Source organism: Lissotriton helveticus, chromosome 8 (genome assembly GCF_964261635.1).
Source record: "Lissotriton helveticus chromosome 8, aLisHel1.1, whole genome shotgun sequence".
Lineage (NCBI taxonomy): Eukaryota > Metazoa > Chordata > Amphibia > Caudata > Salamandridae > Lissotriton > Lissotriton helveticus.
This window is the reverse complement of record NC_136069.1, coordinates 1,486,843,999-1,486,867,959: the sequence shown is the minus strand read 5'-3', so window position 1 is coordinate 1,486,867,959 and position 23,961 is coordinate 1,486,843,999. Positions and strand designations below refer to the sequence as shown.

The 23,961-nt window shown below is 48.1% G+C and overlaps 1 protein-coding gene across 7 annotated transcripts in view; it reads right to left on the bottom strand.

Annotated features, from left to right (window-relative positions):
- Positions 1-23,961, bottom strand: part of NOX4 (NADPH oxidase 4) — an 840,225-nt gene that overhangs the window by 628,195 nt on the left and 188,069 nt on the right. For 5 of the 7 annotated variants that reach the window (XM_078658420.1, XM_078658421.1, XM_078658427.1 and 2 more), the window contains one exon: positions 13,869-13,979. In XM_078658420.1, coding sequence (XP_078514546.1) covers positions 13,869-13,979 — 111 coding nt within the window. The remainder of the gene's footprint in view (positions 1-13,868; positions 13,980-23,961) is intronic. The other 2 variants (XM_078658423.1, XM_078658422.1) reach the window with 1 other exon arrangement.

The window sequence follows — 23,961 nt, the reverse complement described above, 5'->3', positions numbered from 1 at the left end:
CTGTCATAATCCCTCGTTGCAGGGAAACGGCCAGTACAACGCGGCCGTTTCCACGAGTAACCGTAACCACGCATGCATTACAACGCATGCGTGGTTCCACGGAAAGCCTTTACCACGCATACCTTTACTACGAGATAAGTAGTAAATGCATGTGTGCAAAAGGAAAACAAAAAACGGGGGGGGGGCTTGAGGGGTCTCCCCCCACCACAAAAAAAAAACGTAGGTTAAATAAAGGGGGGTTGGGGGGGTCTCCCCCCCCAAAAAAAGAAACTCACCTGATTCAGCAAGATGAACAATTGTGGAGGCAATCTGCGTCGTTAGAGGAAAAGGAAAGACCTTTCCGTTTCCTCTAAACGTCGTGAAACGTCACCTCGGAAGGGCTTGGAGTGGAGAGGACGTGGAGAGGTAAGGAGGAATGAGGGGGTTGTTTCAAAGGGGAAAAATATAAGGGATAATTTACAGTGAGAGGAGATATCCTTTAACATAAAAATGTCAATAACATGCATAGTTTCACAACGAAAAACGTTGTAAAAATATGCGTGTTAAAGGCATTTTCGTGGTAAAGGAGATGCGTGGGAAAGGAATTCCGTTGTAACGCATGCGTGGTAAAGGCATGCGTTGCAACGGAATTCGTTGTAACATCATACAACCAGATAGATTCAGACTGGGGCGATTCAGGTTTGAGCCCTGAAATACCCACAACTGACTGACTGTCATAATTCCTCGTTGCAGAGCAAAGCAACTCTCACAGACTTCTTCTCACTCGGTGAGGAGGTAAGGAATGTCCTCCGCTGATTGGTTGACCCATGATGACCAGGTCAGTCAATGAGAGGAAGCAGCAGGAACGTCTGGCAGTCCCTACCTTTCCCACATCCTCCAGAATGCTGGATACATGCTTGCATGTATGAATGTATGTGCACATGAGTGCTGTAAAAACTGGTGTTTTTCCTACTCTTTAATGAATTCATGGCTTTTAAAATTCGGTCACTTGGTGGATTTTCTCTATTTATAAGTTCTGTATGAGACCGTAAATATCCTTAAATCCTGATTCTAGGAATTGGGGGGCATGTTATCAAGAAACGGCGTTAACATTATCGCCGCTTTAACGGCAGAAAACTGCTGCTAAAGCGGCGATAATGGGCTTTATAATACACCCTTGTGAATTCCCATAGAAGCCCATGTTCTGGTGTGAACGTGGGCTTCTTTGGGAATTCTCTACTGCGTATTATCAAGCCCATTATCGCCGCTAAAGCAGCGATAATGTTAATGCAGTTTCTTGATAATATGCCCCTAGATTCTGCCATTTGTAGTCTCAGTAGCTACTTCTGTGCACTTTTTATTTATTTATTTATTTATTTATATAAAGCCTATAAAGCGCATGGTTACACTGGCTAGTGTGTCCCCGCGCTATTCACTCCTGAAAAGGCTCCTATTTCGGTGCTGGTGGACTACGTGATTTCCTCTGTGCCAGACTTATTCTCTGGGGAACAGAATGGTTTTACGTTCTCCCCTAAAGATGGACTCTGTTGATTCAAGACGCAGCCTCTGTGGCAGTCTATTCCACTCGGTGGCGGTCAGGACTCTAAAAGAGCTTCCTCCCATTCTCACTCTGTTGAATCTGGGGACAAGAACTTGCCTCGTCCCCCTTGACCTTAACTGTCTGGTGGGCTCATACCGACTGAGAAGGCTGTGTAGGTATTTAGGGCCCCTTCCCTGTAGGATGCGGTGACCTACACAGAGGGCCTTGAATGTCACCCGCTCCCGAACCGCTAGCCGGTGCAAGGTCCTGAGTGCTTTTTTTGCTGATGCTCTTCTGGGGAGTAGTAGGATCAGGCGGGCAGCCGCACTTTGTATTCGCTGTAGCCTTTGGAGGCATTTCGCACTGGCCCCCAAGTACAGGACATTCCCGTAGTCCAGTCTGGACGTTATTAGGGCATGGACCAAGGTTTGTCTGACCGGCAAAGGCAAGAGATCCAATGTTTTCCTAAGGAACTTTAGCATTCCAAAACAGGTGCCCGCCACCTGTTTGGTCTGATGTTCAAACGATATTTTGTTGTCTATCCAGATCCCCAAGTTCTTCACTGGATTGCTGGGAATAGGAAGTGCACCCAGCCTATCCAGCCATCAGGCCGAGGCCCAAACTGAAGGGGTTCTACCCACAATCAGCACCTCCGTCTTATTTCCATTTAATTGGAGGCAGTTGTCAGCCATCCATGTGACAAACTCCTGCATACATGCAGAAAAGTTGGCGGCACATTGTTCCTAGGGTTGCGACAAGGTCACAATCAGTGTTGTGTCGTCAGCGTACGACACTACCTCAACCCCAAATCTATCTGTGATGCCTGCTACTGGTGCCACGTATAGATTGAATAGTGTGGGGCTGAGGCTGGAACCCTGTGGAACTCCCTGTTTGAGATTTAGTTCTTTAGACCGGAAAGGCCCCTGTGCAACCTGGAAGCTACGGTCAGTTAGAAATGACTTCAGCCAGTTCCATGCATTGCCCACTACTCCTCCCCTTTTCAGACACTGTAGCAGTCTGTGATGAGCTACAGTGTCGAATGCGGCACTGAGATCAAGTAAGATCAAAGCGACTGTTTGAATCCTTGAATCTAGTTGGGAAGAGTCGCCAAGAGAGTCAAGATATTGTGAATTCCTGTAACAGTGGAATCAGGACTTTTGCTTAACTTCACTGTGAACTGGAAACAAGTCTACCCCTATTGTTCTTGGGATTTCCGACTATTTTTCCGAAACAAGCCTGTAATTTAAATAGTGTTTCTAGGATATATCGCACGATTTCTTGATGTTGTATTAGTCGAACTAGGGATATGGTTTTTGCAAGTGATTACAGGAGATCAAATATCCTCCTTCCTCCAATATTTAAGGTTAATGGGAAGTGCAGCAATGTTGATTATATAATTATTTCTGCTGACTTGATTCCCCTGTTGCAGGACTATAATGTTGTCGCAAGCTGTATTAGCGACCGCAATCCGCTGATTACTTTTCTCCTTGAATCTAGTTGGGAAGGGTCACCAAGAGAGTCAAGATATTGTGAATTCCTGTAACAGTGGAATCAGGATTAATTAGGCAAAGATTAATAGAGAAAATCTTATGCAGAAGCTTATTGGGGATAACTAGAATTTTATTTCAATTCTAGCTTCACATGATGAAGCCCCCGATTGTTGAACTTTTTGCTCACTTTGTGCATCCTTTTCTTCTAGGATGCTAGTTCAAAAATCACCCAAGAGTAAATCTTCTAAAGGGTGGTTTAATCATGCATGCACAGTGGCTCATAAGTGGCTTACATTGGCTCTCACTCAATGCTCACTTTCTAGGAAAGAAATTAAATCTTGAAGAAGGGCTTACAAACAGTTTATTGATCTGAGGAAAGAGGAGCTTACAAAGGAAGCTTGGGAGTACCTGGAGAGAGCAGGTCTATATTATGATGATGATGCTTTCTTGAAAACTGCCAACAAACCATTCTTTACAGGCTACAATAAACCCATAATTGACTTAAACATTATCGTGCATTCCTGGGTAGAACATTTCTCAGCTGTCTTTGATCCAACAAATGGTATCTCTTTACCAGCTCATTTGGAAGGTATACAGTCTGATCAGGAAGCTGGATTGTACCCAGCCAATCGATTGAGATCAAGAATGTTGTTATCTCAGCAATTAAAAAAGCCCCCTGGGAAAGCACCAGGTCCTGATGGAGCCTCTATGGACTTGTTTACAGGAAATAGTAAATTTTTGGGCCCCTTTAATAACAAATGCACTAAGGGCTGCCATAACTAGTCAATGAATTCCATCTTGGAAGGAGGTGGTGGTTGCCTCATTCTTTAAAAATGGAAATAGGAATCTTCCCTGCTGTTACCTTCCAATCTCTTTGTTGGATAGTTCCTGAACATTTTTGGGAAGAAGCATAGCTTCCAAAATGGAGGCTTGGATAGGAAAAAAGCAGATTCTCTCCAGGGTGCAATAAGGGTTCCCGCAAGGTTTAGGCACCATAGATTATAATAGGAAAATATGTCAATACCAAAAGAAGGGTCCATTCATTTAGCTTTCATGAACCTCCCTTGTGCATGGTAAACATGGTAAACCAATCTAAACTGTGGGCCATCATGGCAATGCAAGGACTCGATAAATCCTTGATTGGCTTGTTATAAAGAATGCACCGGAACACAGTGGCTAAAATTCGAAATGGGATAAATGGAAAACTTTCACTGGAAATTAGATCTACTATGGGTGTGCAGAAAATATTTGCCACAAATAAAGAATATTTCAAGTTTAATCCTGCTTTATGTGGATGATGGATTCAGTTTTAATTTCGAGAACTGTAATTGGCCTACAAATACTTATGGATGGTTTTAAGGTATTTATGGACAACCTAGGTCTGAAAACAAATCTTAGTAAATCTTTAATTATAAAAGTGGGGCCCAAGTATGCCAAAATAAAGACATTTCAACTAGGGGGTATACAGAAAGCCAAGGTTACAAGCTTTATATACCTAGGGATTGAGTTTGACTCAAATCTGAGCTGGGATTTTTTATACAGATCACGAATACTCCAACATTTTGCAAAAACTAGGCACAAGTCATACTCTTGTTATTTAGCGATTCATTTTTAGTGGGAAGTTCCTTAGCCACTAGGAAGAAGTATGGCTCAGGAATTTGTTTGTAAAAGATTAGGAAATATGTGATGGAGCCTTTTCATACGTAGATGAGAATTTGAGTTTTTCTTCCTTCTTTGTTCTATATATTTATCTTAGAGGTTGTGTTTTTTGTGTCTTATATGAATTGTGCTTTCATGGCTGTTATGTCAGCGAATTAAAGACGATTGATTGATTGGCTATTTTTTCTAATACAAGCCTGGACCTTAAATAGTGTTTATTGATTTTTATTGTTCCTTACAGGGAGGTTTTGGAAAAAATAATACATTTTCATACCTTTTGTATTGAGGTTGTACTACTCGAACCAACCCATCTAGGTATAGTGAAACATTTGATTCTAAATTAAGTTGCAGATGCTCGCGTCAGCTTCCCCGCTGTGTGTCACTCGCCTGCCCCAGCTGCCTGCTTCCTGCATTGTACACTGTGTTCACACAAACTACACCCTGTTATCACCAACACCAATGGTATTTTCTTATAACTGCTTAGCCTTTTACCTGCATAGCTTTCTCTGATTACATTGCATCTCATTCTGTAACAATTCTGTAACATTGTATCTCTTCTGCAACATGATGCACCAGGACCAAACCAACAAACACAGAGGTGGAATTGCCATCATCTCCAAGGACACCATCTGTTGCACAACCTCTTCGGACGACTCAACCTCAATGATGGAACACCTAAACTTCCACATTCACACAGATGGAAAAATACATCATCAGAAGTACCCTTGACTACAGACCACCAGGACCACGTCCCAGCTTCTGCAACACTATTCTGGGCCTCATCGTTCTGCTGGCCATCAACTTTGAGCACTACATATTCCTAGGAGACCTCAACTCCCACCTCAGTGACCCGACTGACATGAACACAAGAGACCTCCTGAAAAGCATGAGCATCATCGGCTTCAAGCAACTTGTTACCGACCCTACCCATATCGCAGGGCACTCACTCAACCCCATCTCCACGTTCAGTGACAGAGTTAAATACAACCACATCTCACAGCTCACCTGGACAGACCACTACAGCGTCCTCTTCACCATCTCAGGTCCCTCGAGCACATCCATGCTGCCCCCCAACTCCACGCACAGACAATGATAAAAGATATCAGAAGACCAGTGGCACAACGCCCTCAACGCTTATCTCCCACACACCACATCCAACCCAGAACAAGCTGCAAAGAACTTCTCCCAATGGATCATACATTGTGTTGATAATATCGCCCCTGCCAAGCCAGGCAAAGCCAAAAGACTGCCAGAAGGTCCAAATGATTCACTGTGGAGCTGAAAGCCACTTTGTGCAAATGCTAGCAACTGAAGAGGAAACTCCAATACCACTGTCTCCTGAAAGAAACAAAAGAAGAACGCCCTAGCAGACCACATAGAAGGAAGCACAAACCACAGAAGGAGGTTTTCGCCATCGTGAAGGAGTTCTCCAACCATATAGCTGCATAGAACAACATCACCCCCTCTCATGAATGTTCTGACACCTTAGCAGACTTCTTCTACACCAAGATTGCAGTCATTTACGAAAATCAAAAACATCAACCCTCTGCCAATGACAGCACCAACCTGCTCACACCCTTTAAAACCAAGCACAAACACCTGCTCACCTATTGAAATCCTTTCACAACTCAGGCCATCATCTCCATCATGAACTTAGTGCACTCGTGAGCACTCACGGACACATGCCCCCACCACATCTTCAATCTCACAAGCAAGGAGTAAGACCTCCGACCCTCGGTCTAGGTCCACTCTCTCGCCACAGCGCTGCTGTGCCGTCTCTTGCCTCCAGACCCCAACCTCCTTCTTGGGAGGTTCGAGGCTGCTGCCCGCTCCAACTGGGACCAGACTGCCTGCAACCACCGTAACCTTCTCAGCCATATGTTTTCTTATTTTTTCCCTGTTGTGCCACTGTATTGTGCTCATCTGTGTCTTGCTCTAATTCCACCACTATTTCTATTTTCTCGTGCCTGCCTGTACCTTTCGTTGCTGCTGCCCCTGCCCCTGCGGCCCCTCCCCCTGAATTCGCCACGGAATTATCCTGCTCCCACCTCCCAGCCTCTCCTCCCTCCCACCTCCCATACCTAATGATGACCGCTGCACGGTTGCGCAGCGGATGCGCCCAGCGGGCGCGCCGCTGGCTCACCGAAGGCTTGCCAAAGGCAAGCCCGTCTGTGCCCGTGCACAACCCGACTGCGGCCAGAGCCAGTAACCCTGGACCTCCCACTACCAATCGCTACGATGCTACCACCCTCCTCGCACTCCACCCTGGAAGACTTAGAGAATGCCAACAGGCCTCGCTGAACATGACCCACGGCCAGTTCTCCTGCCTCCACTGCCACCAGACACTCACCGCCACTCCAGCCTCCAACACCGCCGACGCCAGCACCAGCAGCACCCTAAAATGCATCCTTCTCAAAGTACGCTCCATACACAAACACACCATGGAAATCTGGAACCTACTCGTCTCTCTCTCGCCCGACATCCCTTTCTTCACAGAGACCTGGACCAACACATCCTCCACCCTGCCATCGGCACCACCACCCCAGATGGATACAAGATACAGAGGAAAGACTGCCCCAATCAACCAGGAGGGGGCTCGCCATTGCCCACAAGAGCGCCCTCCGCCTAACCACATCCAGCGAAACCTTCCTCTCCGCCGAACACCTGCACCTCCAGATCCAGACCACCCCCAAAGCCACCCTCCGAGGAACCCTCGTCTACAGACCACCCGGCTCCTGAACAGACTTCGCCACCACCGACTACATCGCTCCCCACGCCACCGCCTCAACAAACTACATACTCATTGGAGACATGAACTTCCACCTCGACAACCCCAGCGACCCCAACTCCACTATCCTTTGTGACAACCTCGCCAGCATCGGACTTAAACAACTCGTCAACACACCAACCTACAGAGGAGGTCCCACCCTCGACCCCATCTTCGCAGCAGGAAACAGTGTCCAATTCAGCCACACAACGCAGACTCCATGGACCGACCACCACTGCGTACACTTCGCCATTAACAAACCAAAGGCACCCAAACCAGCCCCATGTCCCCGCGAAGGAACTGGAGCAAGGTTACCGACGAGCAACTTAACTCCACCCTCACCCGAGACAACCACACCTGGGCACCCGATGCAAACGACGCAGCCAGAGAACTGCACATCTCGATCTCCGACTGTGCAAACAAGCTCACCCCGCTTTGCAACCCTGCCAGACAACGCCCCAGGAAAACCGCCTGGATTACCACCGCTCTCCAAGAAGCCAGACGCACCTGCAGACACCTGGAGAAGAACTGGAGAAACACCAAGACAACCGAAAACCACACCACCTACAAGGACGCCTTGATGGACTACCACAACCAGATCAGAGCCACCAAGAGGAACTTCATCCACAACAAAATCCTAGCCAACTTCAAGGAACTTTTCAGTGTCATTCAAGAATTTACCAACCCATGCAGGGAAGCCACAGACATCACCCCATCCCAAGACCTCTGCGACAAGCTTGGAACCTATTTCCACCTCGAGATCAAAAACCTCTAAGACAACTTCATAGACCATCCACCAGGCGCCACACATCTAGAACCCCCTTGAAACACCAGCCAGCCCACCATCTCCAACTGGACACTGTTCACGGTGGAAGACACCGCCTCGACCATGAAAATAATCCACTCGGGGGCCCCCACCGACCCCTGCCCCCCTCACTTCTACCACAGAGTCGCAGACACCATCCCACCTGAACTACAACGCACCATCAACACCACCTTCAAAACAGGCACCTTCCCAGATAACTGGAAGCGCGCGGAAGTCAGACCTCTGCTCAAGAAACCCACAGCTGACCCCACCAACCTCAAGAACTATCGGCCCATCTCACTCCACCCCTTCGTAGCCAAAGTTGCAGAGAAAACAGTCAACAGGAAACTGACATGATTCATTAAAGAGAACGCCATCCTCGACCCATCCCAATCTGCATTCCACAGCACAGAGACCGCCCTACTCACTGCCACGGATGACATTCACACACTCCTGGACCAAGGCCACTCTGCAGCCCTCATCCTACTCGACCTATCAGCGGCCTTCGACACCGTCTCCCACCGCACACTAGTCATCAGACTACACAAGGCAGGCATACAAGGAACAGCCCTGTACTGGATCCGATCATTCCTCACCAGAAGAAGACAAAGGATCAGACTCCCACCCTTCCTCTACGACCCCATGAAAATCATCTGCAGAGTCCCACAGAGTTAATCCCTGAGCCCCACCCTCTTCAACATCTACATGGCCCCCCTCGCAGCCATCGTCCGACAAAACGGCCTCAACATCGTATCCTACGCCGACGACACCTAGCTCATCCTCTCCCTCACTAAAGACCCCACCGCTGCCAAACTCAACTTCCAGAAAGGAATGCAAGTCGTCGCAGTCTGGATGACCAACAGCTACATGAAGCTCAACGCCGAGAAGACAGAAGTCCTCGCCCTCGGTACCAACCGTTCTGCATGGGACAGCACCTGGTAGCCGACCGCCCTCGGAAGCCCACCTACCCTCTCAGACCATGCCAGGAACCTCGGCATAGTACTCAACTCATCACTCACCATGAACCGACAGGTCAACGCCGTCACCTCCAGCTGCTTCAACACCCTCCGCATCCTCTGCAAGACCTTCAAGTGGATCCCCCCTGAGTCAAGGAAGACAGTCACCCACGCACTCATCACCAGGAGACTGGACTGTGGAAATGCACTCTAGGCCGGCATCAACAAGTCCCTACTGCACAAACTCCAGACAATATAGAACACTGTCGCCAGACTCGTCCTCGGCAGCCCTGACACGAACACATCAGTCAACACCTACGAAGTCTCCACTGACTCCCCGGGGAGAAAAAGTCACTTTCAAAATCCTCACTCACGCCTACAAATGCCTACACAACAACTGACTCAAATAACTCAACAACAGAATCAACTTCCACATACCCAAAAGAAACCTCCGATCTTCCAACCTCGCACTGGCCGAAACCCTGTGCATCCACAGAGCCAGAGCAGGAGATCCTTCTCTCACATTGCAGCCAAGACCTGGAACCAGCTACCGGCAGACATCAGATGCACCCCCTCCCTGATCACCTTCAGGAAGACCCTCAAGACCTGGCTCTTCGGCTAAACAGATCTGCAGACCCCCCCTCCTCAACGCCTTGAGACCATCACGGGTGAGTAGCTCACTTACAATTCGCCTGATTGATTGAAGACGAATTACGACAAACTTAAGAAAGTCCTGAACACCTCCATCACTTAGGCCTTCCTCCCTGTGAACTGGAAACAGGCCAAAGTGAGGTTCTTTGTGAAGATAACCCTCCTCCAACCCAGCAGATGTGAAGAACTACTGGCCCGTCTCCCTGCTCTCCTTCCTTGGAAGGTTCTTGAGAAGGCCATCAATCAGGAACTTACTGCACACCAGGAACACAACAACCTGCTCGACCTTTCTCAATCAGGATTCTGGGCCATCCACAGCACCAAAACAGCCCTGATCCTACCCACCAGCAACATCAGGGCCCTCCTGGACCATGGAGAAATGGAAGCCCTCTTCCTCCTGGACCTTTCATCTGCATTCAACACTCTCTCCCATCACATCCTGATCAACAGACTCCACCACATCAGAATCCAGGGAGAAGCCCTCAAATGGATCACCTCCTACCTAACGGGTAGAATCCAGAGAATCCATCCACCACCGTACACATCTGAACCCAGAACATAATTTGTGGCTTCCTCCAATAATTGTCACTCAGTCCCACCCTCTTCAGCCCTCATCCTACTCGACCTATCAGCGGCCTTCGACACCGTCTCCCACCGCACACTAGTCATCAGACTACACAAGGCAGGCATACAAGGAACAGCCCTGTACTGGATCCGATCATTCCTCACCAGAAGAAGACAAAGGATCAGACTCCCACCCTTCCTCTACGACCCCATGAAAATCATCTGCAGAGTCCCACAGAGTTAATCCCTGAGCCCCACCCTCTTCAACATCTACATGGCCCCCCTCGCAGCCATCGTCCGACAAAACGGCCTCAACATCGTATCCTACGCCGACGACACCTAGCTCATCCTCTCCCTCACTAAAGACCCCACCGCTGCCAAACTCAACTTCCAGAAAGGAATGCAAGTCGTCGCAGTCTGGATGACCAACAGCTACATGAAGCTCAACGCCGAGAAGACAGAAGTCCTCGCCCTCGGTACCAACCGTTCTGCATGGGACAGCACCTGGTAGCCGACCGCCCTCGGAAGCCCACCTACCCTCTCAGACCATGCCAGGAACCTCGGCATAGTACTCAACTCATCACTCACCATGAACCGACAGGTCAACGCCGTCACCTCCAGCTGCTTCAACACCCTCCGCATCCTCTGCAAGACCTTCAAGTGGATCCCCCCTGAGTCAAGGAAGACAGTCACCCACGCACTCATCACCAGGAGACTGGACTGTGGAAATGCACTCTAGGCCGGCATCAACAAGTCCCTACTGCACAAACTCCAGACAATATAGAACACTATCGCCAGACTCGTCCTCGGCAGCCCTGACACGAACACATCAGTCAACACCTACGAAGTCTCCACTGACTCCCCGGGGAGAAAAAGTCACTTTCAAAATCCTCACTCACGCCTACAAATGCCTACACAACAACTGACTCAAATAACTCAACAACAGAATCAACTTCCACATACCCAAAAGAAACCTCCGATCTTCCAACCTCGCACTGGCCGAAACCCTGTGCATCCACAGAGCCAGAGCAGGAGATCCTTCTCTCACATTGCAGCCAAGACCTGGAACCAGCTACCGGCAGACATCAGATGCACCCCCTCCCTGATCACCTTCAGGAAGACCCTCAAGACCTGGCTCTTCGGCTAAACAGATCTGCAGACCCCCCCTCCTCAACGCCTTGAGACCATCACGGGTGAGTAGCTCACTTACAATTCGCCTGATTGATTGAAGACGAATTACGACAAACTTAAGAAAGTCCTGAACACCTCCATCACTTAGGCCTTCCTCCCTGTGAACTGGAAACAGGCCAAAGTGAGGTTCTTTGTGAAGATAACCCTCCTCCAACCCAGCAGATGTGAAGAACTACTGGCCCGTCTCCCTGCTCTCCTTCCTTGGAAGGTTCTTGAGAAGGCCATCAATCAGGAACTTACTGCACACCAGGAACACAACAACCTGCTCGACCTTTCTCAATCAGGATTCTGGGCCATCCACAGCACCAAAACAGCCCTGATCCTACCCACCAGCAACATCAGGGCCCTCCTGGACCATGGAGAAATGGAAGCCCTCTTCCTCCTGGACCTTTCATCTGCATTCAACACTCTCTCCCATCACATCCTGATCAACAGACTCCACCACATCAGAATCCAGGGAGAAGCCCTCAAATGGATCACCTCCTACCTAACGGGTAGAATCCAGAGAATCCATCCACCACCGTACACATCTGAACCCAGAACATAATTTGTGGCTTCCTCCAATAATTGTCACTCAGTCCCACCCTCTTCAACACATATTTGACCCCCCTCAGATCACACAGACTCAACATCGGATCCTACACTGATGACACCCAGCTCATCCTCTCTCTCTCAAAAGACACCAGAGCCAAGTTCCTTAGATGCATGATGATCATCGCAGAATGGATGAAGGACACCTGTCTCAAGCTCAGCACAGTCAAGTCGGAAGTCCCCATCTTTGGGAACAACACCACACCGTGGAACGATGTTTGGCTGCCTGCCGAGCTCGGCCCACTCCCCACCCCTACAGACCATGGCCACTACCTTTGCATCATACTGGACAGAAATTTCTCTATGAAGAATCAAGTCAACACAGTTTAATCCACCTGCTTCTTCACCCTCCGTATGCTCCATAAGATCTTTAGATGGCTTCCTGTCCACACCAGAAGGTCTGTCATGCAAGCCCTTGTCACCAGCAGACTGGACTACAGGAATACACTTTATTTAGTTATCACCGCACACCTACTGAAAAGACTACAGGCAATACAGAACGCAGCGACTAGATTCATCCTCGACCTCCTCAAATGGACCCACATCACACCACGCCTCAAGAAACTTCAATGGCTCCCAATTCAAAACAGATGCCAGTTCAAGATGCTGACCCAAGCAGACAAGACCATGCACAATGAAGGACCATCGTTCATCAACAAACGCATGACCTTCGACGTCAGACCAGACAGCTGTGATCCGCTGATTTCTTCATCGCTGACACCTCCAGGATTCACCAAAACAATGGTTCTTTCTCACACTTGGCAACCAAGGCTTTGAACAGTTTCCGACTGCACCTCAGGGCCACCTTATCGCTCCAGGAATTCAGGAAGGGACTAAAGACCTAGCTTTTTGAATGAGCAGCAGAACACCACAACAACCTACACTTTCAAGCACCTTGAAAGCCTAAGGGGTAATGTGCCATGCTCTATCAATCCTTGATTGATTGATTGATTTATTGATTGACAGCCTAGACTTGACACATCCAGTGGCATATGGGATGGAAAAATCCATAAGCAACTGATGAAACATCTGTCCAAAAAAGCCTAGGAATGTGGTGTATTCGCAATACGTGCAGTTATCTTATTTCAAACTTTTAAATGAGTCCATTGCAATACATTTATTTTGTAAAATGTTCTTACAGATCATTTATATTGTGAATTTGTGTGAGAGTCTGTTAAAAATCTAGCTAAGCACTTCTTAAGTGAAACTGAGGGAGTTAGTGTCAGATGTTAACAAGTAATTCAGCGGCAGCGATGGTTAGTGCCCAAGAAGAAGAGAGGGTGGAATACAACTGAAGGTGCAAATGAAGCAGAAAATGAAAACAGATGTTTAATCAGTATATGTGCATCAACAAATGCTAACATTCAATGATAGGCATTCCCAGGCGTTTAGGTAAATATATTTAGTTATGCAAAGGGAAAGGGAATGCAAATTATGTAAATGTAATTTTATAATTAAAAAACCTGGCCAGACAGCCATCATAAAATACTGCTAACTGAACACATGCACTTGCAGTGATCATACAAATATTAACATAGCAAGAGACGTGGGGATGAGCGACTGGAGTTTGCACACATATAAGAAGTTTGTTTGGAAGAAAAAATGTATGGAGGCTGATAAGGCTGTCCGTTTTTTTAACATAACTATTTTCCACCATAATAAAACATTCCTTTACCTTTTGTGAGCCTTTTAGACATCCCAGAAGAGTTCGACAAATTGGCAAAAGTATGAGGCAGCAGTTGAGGTTCAGGACAGAGGCGGAGGCTCTGCTAACACACAATCCTAGCTGAATAAACAGAGAAAGTGTTAGCATACAATATAGTGTTGAATGAGGCATAACAACATACAGAGTACCGGCAACGTACAGCCTTTGACAAACCCTGGGAAACACTCAGATCCTCATTACAAGGGCCAATGTATCTGGTTGTGGTAAAGCTTCCTAGGAAAACGCCATAGCGTGAAACCTAATTTGGCCACTGGCCAGTGAAAGGCCCACAGACCCATTACCACTTGGTAGGAAGAAAGGTGGCATGTGCACAAACAAGTATAGTAAAGTAGTGGAATAATCAAGCACATACTACAGAGATTTGCTTGTGTTCTGCAGATTGCCGGTTTGAAACTGAAAATGTCGATTTGACATTAATTTTTCTGAGGTTAACGAAATGGCAATTGGAGCAAGTAATTAATTGAGCAACCACTAGACAATTTAGTTTCTGGAATTTGAGCTGAAAGAGTTTAATATGTCATGCAAACGCTTGAAGAAAATTAAACTGGGTCACACTGGGTCCTGGTATAATGTTTTGGCACTATCCACAAACCTAAGGCATTTCAGGGTAGAATTATTTCTCTACTATTCATGAATATGCGTAAATAAGTTGTACCCAAGGCAGATATGCTACATAGTTGGATATCAACATGATCACAATAGCACTATCCACTTAGATACAACTCACACAAAAATATCCAACTCACATCCAACACAGCACAGATAGCCGAATAATTGGGTATCAGCAGTGCTTCATTTCAGCCGTTGGTTGCAGGTAGACCCACCGGCACTCGTTTTTGGGGATTGGCACGTAATATGATCCATCAGGCGTGAGATAAGGGAGCAGGGAGTGTCTGGTGGTGAATTAAAGATACATGTGGTGGAATCAAGACTACGCAGCCTTGCTATTTTGCATGTCAACATTCAATATCACTGGCTGCAGACTCCAGAGAAAGCTTTGGGCACCAGCGCTTATTTATTGACAAATGGGCAAGCTTAAATATGGCATAAAGTTAAGTTCTATATATACCAGCTTCTTGGTTTGAATTTACATAGCATACCTAGAGGCAGGGTTGGCTTTATCGCTGGTGGCGCCTGGTGCAACAATGTTTTTTGGCGCTCCCAATGACGTCCTTCACAAAGGATTCCCTACCACACATTAACAGTGCTCCTCAAGTCTCCATAACCACTCTCTCTCACATGCATTTCTTTTGTTTTATAGCGCCACTCATGCCAAGGTAGGGTGTCAGAGCACTTTACATCACACACAATTACAGAGGGACAATGAAATATATGTGTGTGAATCAGTGTATAGGAAATGGTACATAAGACAGGACTACAAGGTGTAGGATTCACACGTCACGGATACTTGAAGTTGTAGGAAGTATAGTTTAACCCCTTCCATGCTCATGACGAGCTGAGTTCGTCATGAGTTGCGCCGCTCGCATGCTCATGACGAGCTCAGCTCGTCATGTAATGTGGTTTTGAAAAAAAAGCCGCACAGCGCAAAAATGACCGCAGCACGCATGCGGTTAAGAGTGCTTGGTCTGGAGAAGCACAAACTCAGAATTAAAAACATAACACCATGGTTGGGAGTTCTCTTTAATAATACAAATTGATTTCTACTCAAATTAACTCTTTTTGCGATATTAGGATAATGAAAGACCTGGTAAGAAAATATAATACCTTGCAGTCTGCATGCATCTCTTTGATATCAGTTAATAGGTCACTGTTCTATGTTAGGATTTTAACTTATAAACTGCAAGTAACGTAAGGATGTCTGTGACAAAAGCAGTAACCCACTGAACTATTTGCATTATATGCACTTCTCTAATTTGCATGGTCCACGTTCTTTGCAGCAGGCAAATTAACCCTCTGCATAACCATGTGATGTGCCAAAAACTCCACTTGACAATAATCTGATCTCTCTCCAGTAGACCCATTAATCACCGGAGTTATCTTGACATTTTTATTGTTGCCTGGAAACTGCTGGAGGCAAAGAAGCTGCAGCAGGTGCTTTTTACATCCACAATATATATGAAAACACAGCGCTCCCCATAAGTCAGTGACCGGTGCCACGGCACAGGTCGCACCAACCTAAAGCCTACCCTGCCTAGAGGAGTTTGTTTTCCTCAGTAGGGTATGTATTCCCTATTACCAGGCCTAGTCTGGTTTATAAAGGTGGTATACCAGCGAATTACCTTTCAACTTTTTCCATGTGAATTTCATACAATCATGTACTTCGAGTATACTAGTCTCGATATCCGCATTTCAACTAGAATAATTTGATGACATATTCCAAACACACTGCAATCTGAAACGTAATCCTCTGTGCTGATGAACGATGAGTGCTCATCATCCTTGGGTATCCTGAAATCTATGGGGTCTTTCTTCTGATCCTTAGATTACTGCCTATAAGAAGTGCCTTGAACCTCTGCATCTGAATATTATTATTTATCTTAATTGCACAATTTTATGTAGAGCTTAACATGCTGACAGGGTTGTCAGAGCACTGTACAAGCAGTATTTACATAACAATTGCTAGTATTGGAGAGAATTTACAATATTAACGTCACATTAGCACTGGGAATAAAATTGAGGTAGGGAAATGTATAAGAGAAACAAATATATTCCAGTTCGGGTTTAAATTTTAGGCACACAGGTTCAGTGGGCTGTGGATTTATCCTGGGAAATAGAGCTGCAACAATATGTTTTTTGTATTTTTTTAATGTTTTCAATTGATAGGTTTATGCATATTGAAGGAGATCGATGTTCATATTTTTCCACCATTATCTGAAAAAGAAAGAGAAAACCATGGCCTTGGCAATTTACATGGAGTGGAGACAGTGTCAAGTTTTTAGACAGGTATGACGGGAGAGCCCCAAGGCATTCTTTTTCGAATTAATGCCTGCAATTTCGAGAATGCTGCTTGCTTCTATGGGAAGCCAGTTAAGTCTTATCAGTGCTGCCATTATGTATTCAGAATGTTTCACTCCCGTGGTAAATGTTTCTGCTGCCTGTAGGGTTGCCTAAAATGCCAGGGGTAAAGGAAGTGGCAGCACACACCCTCCGAACTTCACTTCTACTTACATATAAAAACAGATTCATATGTACACAATCTCTCGCTCAAGTAAACATGCTCTCACCCACAAGCATGCAAACGATATTCAAATTTTTACTTACATCAGCTGCCAGAAAAGTTCACATTCCAGCTAATGTACTCCAGGTTTTATTACACTTATAGCGGATAATATAATACTCTTCACTATTATTTACTATTAGTGTAATAAAATTACAGAAAGAAAACAAACGGAGTAGAGCCCCAACCAAAGGTCCTATGGACGAGCTGCCGCCTTGTTCCTCATGGGCGTCTGCAGGGGAGGGCAAGGGGGTGCGCATGCCCCCCCCCTGGATCGCCGGTCCCATTCCTTTTGGTCCGTAATGTTCAAGATTACAGCAGGCTGTTCCCCTGCCAGAAGCCCCAGGAGTTTATATGTTCTCTCACTTGGGGCCTCTCGCACTTCTCTTTGAACTCTAGAGGCTGCAGCAGCTCCTCCCCGACCTCGAGCAGACTGTGGACAGGCCCATTGTCATTCTCTCTGCTGCTGATCATCACATTAAGAATGACAATGGTCCGTCTGCATTAAACGTGCCTTGAAGGGGAGTGAGGAAATTAAAATGTTGCCCCCTCTGGAAGGCAAGTGATGAAGTTAAAAATGTGCCCCCACCTGGAAACATTTCTGCGGACGCCCATGTTGTTCCTGGCACTGATTTTGCCACCTCTGAGGCAAGGGGTGGCAAAAGCAGTGCCTGGGGTTCAAGGGGGAAGCATGGGGGTCATAGGTTCTGGTTTAATTTAATAGTATTTAGGTTTTCATCATCAGGTCTAAACCCCGTTTTCTGGGTCTGATAGGTCTAATGGATCTTTGCCGTTGATTTAGCTGTTGTTTTAGAGAAGATCAGCAGCTGTACATCACATTAAATACTAATCGCAATCCTTAAAATATTTTCTGTCAAAAAAGAGAGTTTGTTGTTAGTTAAATGGTTTTATTAATCAAATTTTTTAGTCGCTCATCTTGATTGGCATATCACAAGTTAAATTGGTATTAATCTCAATCATCAATATATGACTGACAGAAATATAAAATAACAAGCATTTACAATGCAATGGTTTTGCCTTTGTTAAAGTTAGAGCTATTGGCATTGCTCTTGACACTCTGAAGCTCCACTCTGAAGCTCCACTCTGAAGCTCCACTCTGCACTCTGAAGCTCCACTCTGCACTCTGAAGCTCCACTCTGCACTCTGAAGCTCCACTCTGCACTCTGAAGCTCCACTCTGCACTCTGAAGCTGCACTCTGAAGCTCCACTCTGCACTCTGAAGCTGCACTCTGAAGCTCCACTCTGCACTCTGAAGCTGCACTCTGAAGCTCCACTCTGAAGCTCCACTCTGAAGCTCCACTCTGAAGCTCCACTCTGAAGCTGCACTCTGAAGCTCCACTCTGAAGCTCCACTCTGAAGCTCCACTCTGAAGCTCCACTCTGAAGCTCCACTCTGAAGCTCCACTCTGAAGCTCCACTCTGAAGCTCCACTCTGAAGCTCCACTCTGCACTCTGAAGCTCCACTCTGAAGCTCCACTCTGCACTCTGAAGCTCCACTCTGAAGCTCCACTCTGCACTCTGAAGCTCCACTCTGCACTCTGAAGCTCCACTCTGCACTCTGAAGCTCCACTCTGAATCTGCACTCTGAAGCTCCACTCTGCACTCTGAAGCTCCACTCTGAATCTGCACTCTGAAGCTCCACTCTGCACTCTGAAGCTCCACTCTGCACTCTGAAGCTCCACTCTGAAGCTCCACTCTGAAGCTCCACTCTGAAGCTCCACTCTGAAGCTCCACTCTGAAGCTCCACTCTGATGCTCCACTCTGATGCTCCACTCTGAAGCTCCACTCTGAAGCTCCACTCTGAAGCTCCACTCTGATGCTCCACTCTGATGCTCCACTCTGATGCTCCACTCTGATGCTCCACTCTGAAGCTCCACTCTGAAGCTCCACTCTGAAGCTCCACTCTGAAGCTCCACTCTGAAGCTCCACTCTGCACTCTGAAGCTCCACTCTGAAGCTCCACTCTGCACCCTGAAGCTCCACTCTGCACTCTGAAGCTCCACTCTGAAGCTCCACTCTGCACTCTGAAGCTCCACTCTGAATCTGCACTCTGAAGCTCCACTCTGCACTCTGAAGCTCCACTCTGAATCTGCACTCTGAAGCTCCACTCTGCACTCTGAAGCTCCACTCTGAATCTGCACTCTGAAGCTCCACTCTGCACTCTGAAGCTCCACTCTGAATCTGCACTCTGAAGCTCCACTCTGCACTCTGAAGCTCCACTCTGAATCTGCACTCTGATGCTCCACTCTGAATCTGCACTCTGAAGCTCCACTCTGCACTCTGAATCTGCACTCTGCAGCTCCACTCTGAATCTGCAGCTCCACTCTGCACTCTGAAGCTCCACTCTGAATCTCCACTCTGAATCTGCACTCTGAATCTCCACTCTGAATCTGCACTCTGAAGCTCCACTCTGAATCTGCACTCTGAAGCTCCACTCTGAATCTGCACTCTGAAGCTCCACTCTGAATCTGCACTCTGAAGCTCCACTCTGCACTCTGAAGCTCCACTCTGAATCTGCACTCTGAATCTGCACTCTGAATCTGCACTCTGAAGCTCCACTCTGCACTCTGAATCTGCACTCTGAAGCTCCACTCTGCACTCTGAATCTGCACTCTGCAGCTCCACTCTGAATCTGCAGCTCCACTCTGCACTCTGAAGCTCCACTCTGAATCTCCACTCTGAAGCTCCACTCTGAATCTCCACTCTGAATCTGCACTCTGAATCTGCACTCTGAATCTGCACTCTGAATCTGCACTCTGAAGCTCCACTCTGAATCTGCACTCTGAAGCTCCACTCTGAATCTGCACTCTGAAGCTCCACTCTGAATCTGCACTCTGAAGCTCCACTCTGAATCTGCACTCTGAAGCTCCACTCTGCACTCTGAAGCTCCACTCTGAATCTGCACTCTGAATCTGCACTCTGAAGCTCCACTCTGAAGCTCCACTCTGAAGCTCCACTCTGAAGCTCCACTCTGAAGCTCCACTCTGAAGCTCCACTCTGCACTCTGAAGCTCCACTCTGCACTCTGAAGCTCCACTCTGCACTCTGAAGCTCCACTCTGCACTCTGAAGCTCCACTCTGCACTCTGAAGCTGCACTCTGAAGCTCCACTCTGCACTCTGAAGCTGCACTCTGAAGCTCCACTCTGAAGCTCCACTCTGAATCTGCACTCTGAAGCTCCACTCTGAAGCTCCACTCTGAAGCTCCACTCTGAAGCTCCACTCTGATGCTCCACTCTGATGCTCCACTCTGATGCTCCACTCTGATGCTCCACTCTGAAGCTCCACTCTGAAGCTCCACTCTGAAGCTCCACTCTGAAGCTCCACTCTGAAGCTCCACTCTGAAGCTCCACTCTGAAGCTCCACTCTGCACTCTGAAGCTCCACTCTGCACTCTGAAGCTCCACTCTGCACTCTGAAGCTCCACTCTGAAGCTCCACTCTGCACTCTGAAGCTCCACTCTGAATCTGCACTCTGAAGCTCCACTCTGAATCTGCACTCTGAAGCTCCACTCTGCACTCTGAAGCTCCACTCTGAAGCTCCACTCTGCACTCTGAAGCTCCACTCTGAATCTGCACTCTGAAGCTCCACTCTGCACTCTGAATCTGCACTCTGAAGCTCCACTCTGCACTCTGATGCTCCACTCTGAATCTGCACTCTGAAGCTCCACTCTGAATCTGCACTCTGAAGCTCCACTCTGAAGCTCCACTCTGAAGCTCCACTCTGAATCTGCACTCTGAAGCTCCATTCTGAATCTGCACTCTGAAGCTCCACTCTGAATCTGCACTCTGAAGCTCCACTCTGAATCTGCACTCTGAAGCTCCACTCTGCACTCTGAAGCTCCACTCTGAAGCTCCACTCTGAAGCTCCACTCTGAAGCTCCACTCTGCACTCTGAAGCTCCACTCTGAAGCTCCACTCTAAAGCTCCACTCTGAAGCTCCACTCTAAAGCTCCACTCTGAAGCTCCACTCTAAAGCTCCACTCTGAAGCTCCACTCTGCACTCTGAAGCTCCACTCTGAAGCTCCACTCTGAAGCTCCACTCTGAAGCTCCACTCTGCACTCTGAAGCTCCACTCTGAAGCTCCACTCTGAAGCTCCACTCTGAAGCTCCACTCTGAAGCTCCACTCTGCACTCTGAAGCTCCACTCTGAAGCTCCACTCTGAAGCTCCACTCTGAAGCTCCACTCTGAAGCTCCACTCTGCACTCTGAAGCTCCACTCTGAAGCTCCACTCTGAAGCTCCACTCTGAAGCTCCACTCTGCACTCTGAAGCTCCACTCTGAATCTGCACTCTGAAGCTCCACTCTGCACTCTGAAGCTCCACTCTGAATCTGCACTCTGAAGCTCCACTCTGCACTCTGAAGCTCCACTCTGAATCTGCACTCTGAAGCTCCACTCTGCACTCTGAATCTGCACTCTGAAGCTCCACTCTGCACTCTGAATCTGCACTCTGCAGCTCCACTCTGAATCTGCACTCTGAAGCTCCACTCTGAATCTGCACTCTGAAGCTCCACTCTGAATCTGCACTCTGAAGCTCCACTCTGAATCTGCACTCTGAAGCTCCACTCTGAAGCTCCACTCTGAAGCTCCACTCTGAAGCTCCACTCTGAAGCTCCACTCTGAAGCTCCACTCTGAAGCTCCACTCTGAAGCTCCACTCTGAACTCTGAAGCTCCACTCTGCACTCTGAAGCTCCACTCTGCACTCTGAAGCTCCACTCTGAAGCTCCACTCTGAAGCTCCACTCTGAAGCTCCACTCTGAAGCTCCACTCTGAAGCTCCACTCTGAAGCTCCACTCTGAAGCTCCACTCTGCACTCTGAATCTGCACTCTGAAGCTCCACTCTGCACTCTGAAGCTCCACTCTGCACTCTGAATCTGCACTCTGAAGCTCCACTCTGAAGCTCCACTCTGAAGCTCCACTCTGAAGCTCCACTCTGAAGCTCCACTCTGAAGCTCCACTCTGAAGCTCCACTCTGCACTCTGAAGCTCCACTCTGAAGCTCCACTCTGAAGCTCCACTCTGAAGCTCCACTCTGCACTCTGAAGCTCCACTCTGAAGCTCCACTCTGCACTCTGAAGCTCCACTCTGCACTCTGAAGCTCCACTCTGAAGCTCCACTCTGCACTCTGAAGCTCCACTCTGAATCTGCACTCTGAAGCTCCACTCTGCACTCTGAAGCTCCACTCTGAATCTGCACTCTGAAGCTCCACTCTGCACTCTGAAGCTCCACTCTGAATCTGCACTCTGAAGCTCCACTCTGCACTCTGAAGCTCCACTCTGAATCTGCACTCTGAAGCTCCACTCTGCACTCTGAAGCTCCACTCTGAATCTGCACTCTGATGCTCCACTCTGAATCTGCACTCTGAAGCTCCACTCTGCACTCTGAATCTGCACTCTGCAGCTCCACTCTGAATCTGCACTCTGAAGCTCCACTCTGAAGCTCCACTCTGAAGCTCCACTCTGAAGCTCCACTCTGAAGCTCCACTCTGAAGCTCCACTCTGAAGCTCCACTCTGAAGCTCCACTCTGCACTCTGAATCTGCACTCTGAAGCTCCACTCTGCACTCTGAAGCTCCACTCTGCACTCTGAAGCTCCACTCTGAATCTGCACTCTGAAGCTCCACTCTGCACTCTGAAGCTCCACTCTGCACTCTGAAGCTCCACTCTGATGCTCCACTCTGATGCTCCACTCTGAATCTGCACTCTGAAGCTCCACTCTGAAGCTCCACTCTGAAGCTCCACTCTGAAGCTCCACTCTGAAGCTCCACTCTGAAGCTCCACTCTGATGCTCCACTCTGATGCTCCACTCTGATGCTCCACTCTGATGCTCCACTCTGAAGCTCCACTCTGAAGCTCCACTCTGCACTCTGAAGCTCCACTCTGAAGCTCCACTCTGAAGCTCCACTCTGCACTCTGAAGCTCCACTCTGAAGCTCCACTCTGCACTCTGAAGCTCCACTCTGCACTCTGAATCTCCACTCTGAAGCTCCACTCTGCACTCTGAAGCTCCACTCTGAATCTGCACTCTGAAGCTCCACTCTGCACTCTGAAGCTCCACTCTGAATCTGCACTCTGAAGCTCCACTCTGCACTCTGAAGCTCCACTCTGAATCTGCACTCTGAAGCTCCACTCTGCACTCTGAAGCTCCACTCTGAAGCTGCACTCTGAAGCTCCACTCTGAAGCTCCACTCTGAAGCTCCACTCTGAAGCTCCACTCTGAAGCTCCACTCTGAAGCTCCACTCTGAAGCTCCACTCTCCACTCTGAAGCTCCACTCTGAAGCTCCACTCTGAAGCTCCACTCTGAAGCTCCACTCTGCACTCTGAAGCTCCACTCTGAAGCTCCACTCTGAAGCTCCACTCTGAAGCTCCACTCTGAAGCTCCACTCTGAAGCTCCACTCTGAAGCTCCACTCTGAAGCTCCACTCTGCACTCTGAAGCTCCACTGAAGCTACACACCGCGCAGGGCAGCTCTGGATGCTGATGCGAGAGGCCAGCTGGGAGGCGCGCTGCTCGTCTTCCTGCTCGTGCTGACTCGGAGAGAAAACTTGTTTTCATTGGGAGAGCGGCCTTCAAAGACCCGGTCACTGCGCCTCTCCGAGTGTTTAGCTTGGGATAAAATGGGCGCAGTGTTGTGGTGATGACAGTAGAGCAAGGGAGGTGCCGGCAATGCCGGAACAGAATCGGGGGCGTTCCCGGCGTCGCGTGACGTCGGCAAAAGCCAAAGAATGTCGGGAACGCCCCCGTGTCTGGTCCGGCATTGACGGACAGGCCCCTCGTCCAATGGCAAGGCTCCATTTACGGAGCCAGCCAATGAATGAGGAGGGCCGACCCAAAGCACACTACAATTCTCA